The 7,098-nt window shown below is 39.3% G+C and overlaps 1 protein-coding gene and 1 pseudogene across 4 annotated transcripts; one reads left to right on the top strand and one right to left on the bottom strand.

The window, feature by feature from the left end:
* The first annotated feature begins 1,119 nt into the window (after positions 1-1,119).
* LOC21395986 lies at positions 1,120-5,026 on the top strand. Of its 4 annotated transcripts, none has more exons than XM_024176135.1 (4): positions 1,120-1,471; positions 2,140-2,185; positions 2,357-4,100; positions 4,297-5,026. In XM_024176135.1, the coding sequence occupies exon 3, from the start codon at positions 2,417-2,419 to the stop codon at positions 4,043-4,045; it is 1,629 nt and encodes a 542-aa protein (XP_024031903.1). In that variant the 5' UTR covers positions 1,120-1,471; positions 2,140-2,185; positions 2,357-2,416; the 3' UTR covers positions 4,046-4,100; positions 4,297-5,026. The 4 variants fall into 4 exon arrangements, with proteins under 4 accessions (XP_024031903.1, XP_024031902.1, XP_010112514.1 ...); XM_024176134.1 differs by having other exon boundaries at positions 2,334-4,100; XM_010114212.2 differs by lacking the exon at positions 2,140-2,185.
* A 908-nt stretch (positions 5,027-5,934) lies between these two features.
* LOC112094651 lies at positions 5,935-6,689 on the bottom strand (annotated as a pseudogene).
* Positions 6,690-7,098: the final 409 nt, after the last annotated feature.

Genomic DNA, 7,098 nt, shown 5'->3' with positions numbered 1-7,098 from the left:
AATATTATTATATTAATAATAATATTATTATTATATTAATAATAATATTAATAATATATTATTTTTATTTTTATTAATAACAATAATAATTTTTTATTAATATTATTATTATGGATCTTCTTCCATGCGAACAACCAAACACAGTAATGTAATATTCTTGGGAATTTGAAAAAGATTCCTGTATGGAACCAAACACAGTAATGTATTATTCCTAAGAATCATATTACCCTAAATCACTTTCTTGGGAATATGATTCCTACTGATTCTCGCATACTAAACGCCCCCTAAGCATGTTTACTTATCAGGATTGAAGAATGAGAGTGGGGAATGGGAGTCAATCCCATGTTTACTTGTTCTTTTTTATCCTGGAATGGGAGTAAGATTGGTAGGTCCCACTCAAATTTGGAATTGAGGAATGGGATTGGCATTCCCATGCCCCCCTTGGGATTGAGACTCTCATTCCTAATATTAATATCAATTTACTATTATACCCTTATTTCATAATTATTGTTAACTTTAATATAATAAATATGTACTTTATTTTTTAATAAATTAATAATATATTTTATTTTTTAACACTATATTTTATTTTTATTTATTTTATTTAAATTTCTTTAAAATTTATTTTTATATTTTAAATAGTTGTACAATTTATATTTATTATTTTAGTACCTAATTATTACACTAAATATTTTAATTATGATTAATTTTAATATAATAGGTACACAATATATTTTTTAAATTGAAAATATCAAATTGATTTAAAGGGTATATTAATACTTTTACACTTTTTTATTCTCATTCTGGGTGTAAGTAAACGCATGAATGAGATTTGGAATGACTTCGATTTCGAATCCTATCACTAAGTAAACAGCTTATTCTGACTTCGATTCTTCACTCCGAATCCTACCCACTCCGAATCTTACTCACTCCGATTCATGCTCATTCCGATTATGCGTAAGCTCTCACTATAAAGGGCAGTTATTCATCAAATTGTCTCACGTGACAAGCACATGCTCACCCTTCCAATTCCAAAATTGCCACCCACCTACAACTTTCACTTTCACACAAGACCAAGCACAGCCCAACAAGAAAAAAACACTCCCCTGTTTCCCCGTATCCATATTCCCTTATCTAAACCAAGTTAGGAGACTCCCAATTCCCAAAGCTTTTCTTTTTGGTCCAAGGCAAATCTTACTAACTCCAAGTCTTTTCTTCCGATTTCCTTCTTCGATTGGGAAAGTGTTTTTATTTTTATTTTTTTAAAGTTTTGTTTGGCCTTGGCAATATCACATGTATATCCGAAGCATAAACAAGGAAATATGCGGTTTTCGTCTTCGGTTTGACCGTTTCTTAAGTCTGTCTTTACCTTGTCGTTCTTAGCTATTTGACGAACGCGCGCCATTAATGCCCAGTACAGTGATTCACAAGAAGCTATCGTACATTTTGATTTTCCGGTACTTCTTCAAAGGTAATTTTGATTTTCTGTTTAAATCTGGTTACATTTTGTGATTTTGTCTGGTTTGTTGTTTTGTATTAATTTACTATTTTAGCTCAAAATTTTGTGTGTTTTTGTTTCGGTTATGTGGTAGTTGAGCAATTGTTTGTTTGGTTGCTGAGAAAATGTCCGGTAAAGAACAGAAAGTTGGGTTTGACTTCATTGTTGTAGTCAACTTAGCTCAATTATGTGTTTGATTTACCTCAAAATTAGTTTGTCATTCTTGGAAACCAAACAGAGGGTTTAAGTTTAGATGATTCCGCGTTTGCTTTCAGGTTTTTGCTATAAGTGGATAAATTCTTTGTTTTGTTGCCAAGGAAAATGTCCAGAAAAGGGGACAAAATTTTTTTACATTTTTGTCCTGAGCTGTGTGATTTTGAGAAGAATTTTTGTGGATTATTGTTTGTTTTGGTCAGAAAACTAGGTTAGCTTAGTTTACTAGTCAACTTAGCTCAATTTCTATAACTTGGGGCAGGGGGGCGCATTAGAACTCTAGACCTCAACATTAGAGGTGAGTATGGAATTACTGCTAGGCTAAGTTTGCAATCGCTACTTAGCTCGATTTCATGTTTTATTTAGCTCAAAATTGGTATATTTTCTTTTCAAATCTGCATTGTTTGTTCATTTCTATCCTTTTGCAGCTTCTGGGGCATGCAAACGGAGGGTTAGGTTATAACCGGATTTTAGGTTAGTCAAGTCGATGACCACTTCTGTTCTCTTCGTCTTTCAATCTGTATCAAATGATTGATATTTTGTTATGGAGAAGAAAATTTAAAGAATCTCTTTTTAGTGCTATAATTGAGGGTTTTGCAATCTAATTTGTACCATGCTTAAGGATAAATTATTATCCTTACACAGGAGTCCAGGAGTGCATTGAAAATTCTGTTGGAGATCCTATACACTTGAATAGGATAAGAAATGGGGATTTTGCGGTTTCCTTGGAAGAGTTCTGCAGAGTCTGCCGACCCTGTCCTTGGAATATTGGCGTTTGAAGTTGCTGGGTTGATGTCAAAGCTGGTTAATTTATGGCATTCTTTGAGTGACAAAGAAATTCTAAGGTTGAGAGAACAGATTGCAGACTCAGCTGGGGTTAAAAGGTTTGTATCCGAGGATGAAGAATACCTAATGGAACTTGCACTGGAGGAGATAATTGAGAATTTTGGATGTCTTTCTAGATCTGTGGTGAGGCTTAGCAAGAGGTGCAGAGAACCTGTGTATCACCGTCTCGAAGAATTTTATATGGACCCGGTTCACAATGATTTTCAGTGGTTCGGTTGGGCATATAAATGGAAGAAAATGGAGAAGAAAGTGAAGAAAATGGAAAGGTTCATTGCTGTTACGATGCAATTATCACATGAGCAAGATGTATTGGCTGAGCTTGAACAAACTCTGAGGAGAATGCAGTTTAATGCTCAGCTAGACCGGGTGAAATTGCTCGAGTTTCAGCAGAAGGTGATGTGGCAACGTCAAGAAGTGAAGAATTTGCGAGGGATGTCTCCATGGGTGAGAACTTATGACTATGTTGTTCGGCTTATGGCAAGATCACTTTTTACTATATTGGAAAGAATTAAACTTGTCTTTGGAGTTAATCAAATGGCTTCTGAAGAAGAGAAGACTTACTGTCAACCTAGAAATTCTGATTATATCCATCGCACCCCTTCCTTTTCAGCAGCTATGCATTCTTCTCTTTATCCATCTGAGACAAAGGCATGCGGCTTTTCTTCTGGACCTCCAAGATCAATTACGTCAGGGATGAATAGTGATGAGAACACAATGAACGGAAGGAGGCAAGAAGATCATCACCAGTCATCTGCAGAACGTGGAAAGTTTAAATATTCGAAATCCAAGCGGCATGGCGGATCTTTTGGCGGCTGCATGATTGGCGGGAGTCAATCGCCTATTGTAGAGAGTTGCAAGCCTACAGCTGGTGGTTCCATGAGGCTGCTCCCTACTTATGTAAAAAATATTGACTATACGAAAAGATCTAGTAAGGCGCCTCTTTCTTCAAGTAACAACGTATATTTTAAATTAGCACTGTTCAATGCCAATGGTAAATTGTTGAATGTACGTGCCTCTACTCTTGGGGATGCTGCTTTAGCTCTTCACTATGCAAATGTTATCATATTGATTGAGAAACTAGCTTCATCACCTCACTTGATCAGTCCTGACGCAAGAGATGACCTATACAATATGTTACCTACGACAATAAGAACCACTTTGAGGGCAAAACTCAAGTCCTATGCCATAACTATGGGTTCATCTGTCTACAATCCTGCCCTCGCAGCAGAGTGGAATGTGGCACTCCTGCGGATATTGGAATGGCTTGCTCCACTTGCTCATAATACGATAAGATGGCATTCTGAGCGAAATATTGAGAAGCAGCACGAGGTTTCCAGAACAAATATCCTTCTGATGCAGACCCTCTTCCATGCTAATCAAGTAAAAACGGAAGCTGCGGTCACGGAGCTTCTGCTTGGCCTGAATTATTTCTGCAGAATTGGTGGTGTTAATGGGCTAAAGATGGTCAGGGAACAGGCCATATCATGATTGGTTGCAAGATAATACTCCTTATGACTGCTTTGAAGTTTGAGAAACGAGAATGGTAATCTCTGGTCCTTCAGGGTTCTTTAGGTATCTAATTAAGATCTCGTTTATTAGGCAAAGGCTTTGTCCATTGATCTTCTTTTCTAGGATTTTCTGTTAGGAATTCTTTGATATCCATTTCTATAAAACCTTTTATTTCCTCTTAGATTTATTTTTCTCCTCAGATGGAAACTGATCTCTCATATGCATTGCAGGCTTTACTCTTTAGGCAAGATATCTTACGACAGAAGGGAGTTAAGTGCATTTGATCCACTTGACACTTGAGCCTCTGCTACGCGCTCACTGGGCACTGCAAGCGCAATCTAATCTGAACATGTCCTTCCTATCCATGATTTCTCGGGTAACTTTGCCATCAAGTTTCCAGTCATGATGAAGCAATGACTGCAAAACAAAGTGTAAAGCAGCCAATTACAGATGTGCGCAGGCGCGCATATTCTTTGCCCAGCTGCAAATGGAAGTGGCTCAAAATGTTGCCCTTTATGATAAACTTTCGAGTTGATGGACCTCTCAGGCATGACGAAACAAGGGTCATCCCAAACATCGGGGTCTCATCAGATTGCCCAAACGTTCACACCTGTGTTTTTTACAAAGTATCCGTAGAAATTGGTATCAGGCGTAGCCTCTCAGCAGGACTATGAGCGGAAGATTGTAAACGTCACCCATTTCTGCCTTTCTGTTTGTTCCCACCACTGGTGTAAGCTCAGCCTTGGCATTGTTCATCGCTTCAGGTTTGTATGGTAGCTCGGTGAGCGCCCATTCAACAGTGGAGATTAAGATCGTGGGAGCTGAATTTGCCTGATGTGCCGAACCAGGGTCTTAGTTGTTAAAAGAAAGCAAAGCGCAAAACTAGAATCTTTGTTTAATACCATAAGTGAGGATTGCAAGTTAATTACAGAAATGCACGCGTGTACATGTTTTTGTTTATTTCTTGATTCCTTTTCTTTTTAGTCGAAAGGATTTTGTATTTTTATTTCCCCCCCACCACAGATCCTTAAGAAAAAAGAATTAAAATTCAACATTTCAAGGTAGAACGGACTTTCAACAAACACCAGAAGACAAGATAAGTCATAAATGCGTGATTGCTGAAAATTATCAATGTCACGAAACAGTTTATATGCTACACATCTGCTCTTAATAATCATATACTGAGCAACAGATTCACGGTGGGCATAAGTGGCATGAGCTTTCGAGTAATTTGAGCACAAAACAAAAGGCAAAAATTGTCATTCGTACTCTATAAACACCACGGTAAAAGCTTAAGAAGGAAAATGTGCTAACATTCTCATTCAGTGAAGAAAAGATTGGATTTTCTATTAGAATTATGACCTGAAAAGTAAAGTCAAAAAACTTATATTTCAATTACAAGTTGTTATGAAGTAGGTTAATCCGTTAGAAAATCCAATGGTTAAGAAGAAATTGTCATTTCATGAGATAGTACTAGTATCTTTTGATTTGTATAGCAGATCAAAATGCCCAACATGAAAACACGATCAGGATTTCCTTCACTAAAACAGCAACGTACCTCATATAAAAAATGTGAGGATGATCAAAACATCAACAGGTTTAAGGCCGTCCCAACAACAAAAGGCTCCATCAAAAACCTTGTCAAGAAGTAAAACACCACGCCCAGTGCGATCGAAATCGGGAGCGCGGGCAGGGGTCTCCGGTACACGGACAACAGAGTGAGAGTGCAGCCAAGTCCCGAGATGACCGCGATGTAACGCGCATACACCGTCGTGAGATCGCACATTGCTGCCCTGCCCACAAGCACACCTTAGAAAATGAAGTCCCCTAAACCAAGCTTAATCCCTCCATTACTTGTGACCTCTCTCTCATTCCCCATTTCCATTAAGTAATTCCATAAGAGGAGACATTTCCTCATCCAAAGAAGAATTGCCGCCATTCCCCACCAACCGCAACCCCTCGTCTCCATCTTCTTCATCAACCACTTCACGACTTTCGCGACTCATCCAATTCATCGTCTGAAGCTCGACGTTGCCCGAATCCGACACCAGTAGCGCCAATGGCGGCCAAAGAATCTCCGCTTCTCTCCGCAGTACCACGGCCCGCCGGGGGCCAAAAACGGCAACGAGATCATACAATGCCAATGCCACGAGCAAGCTCCAAGTGGTCCGCTCGGGCAATCTGGCGAACAAGTGGCAACAAGAATCCACAGAGAGACCAGGCAGGATTGGCGCCGGATTATCGGAAACTCAGCGGAGAAGAGCGAGAGGGCGCCGACGACGGAGAAATTGAAGAGGAGGAGGGAGTCGACGGGGATGGAGAAGTACTTCTTGAGAAAAGTGGTGAAGGGGATGTAGTAAAGGAGGACGAGAAGGAAGGAGACGAGGGTGAAGAGGAGGACGAAGACGAGGGCGTTGAGGAGGGCGCCTCCGAGCTTTTCGGAGGCGTCTTCGAGGTATATGAGGTTGGCGGCGGTGCGGACTTGGGCGGCGGCGGCGGTGGCGGTAGAAGAAGACGAGAGGGAGTAAACGAGGAGAACGGCGAAGAACATGCAGATGGAGACTGCTGCGGACATGATTCCCGCGATCTCGGAGCCGATGGAGGCGAAGATGCTGGATTCCATCGTCCGGAGATTTCGTCGAGCACTAATGGTGGGTGGATTTTAGTTTTACGGCATTTGTTTTGATTTTTCGAGTTCCATTTTTCACTATCTCTGCTATCATCATTTACGTTCGTAAGCCCTTTTTTTTTTGTTTTTTGTTTTTGCATCTCTCCTATTAATCGAAGCCTAGGCTTTGTGGTGATTGGAAGCATTTGAAATTCAAAGAGCGATATAGGTACTTAATTGCAAGATTTTATTTTCCTACTAATTCTTTTTGTCTAATCATGAAAGCTGTGTACTTAACGTAATTGTTGTCATGGATAACGAGAACAAAACATTAGAACAACAATATAATAGCACATTATATATATTTATACATAGAGCACATAGACGACATATAAAGTAAAAAACGACAATAAGATTTATAGGA

Source organism: Morus notabilis, unplaced genomic scaffold (assembly GCF_000414095.1).
Source record: "Morus notabilis unplaced genomic scaffold, ASM41409v2 Scaffold416, whole genome shotgun sequence".
Classification (NCBI taxonomy): domain Eukaryota; kingdom Viridiplantae; phylum Streptophyta; class Magnoliopsida; order Rosales; family Moraceae; genus Morus; species Morus notabilis.
The sequence above is the reverse complement of the archived record's forward strand: the minus strand, read 5'-3'. Positions and strand labels throughout refer to the sequence as shown.

What these genes read in the sequence shown, in the direction of transcription:
- LOC21395986 (XM_010114212.2), top strand. Translation starts at nt 2,417, where the DNA reads ATGGGGATTTTGCGGTTTCCTTGGAAGAGTTCTGCAGAGTCTGCCGAC.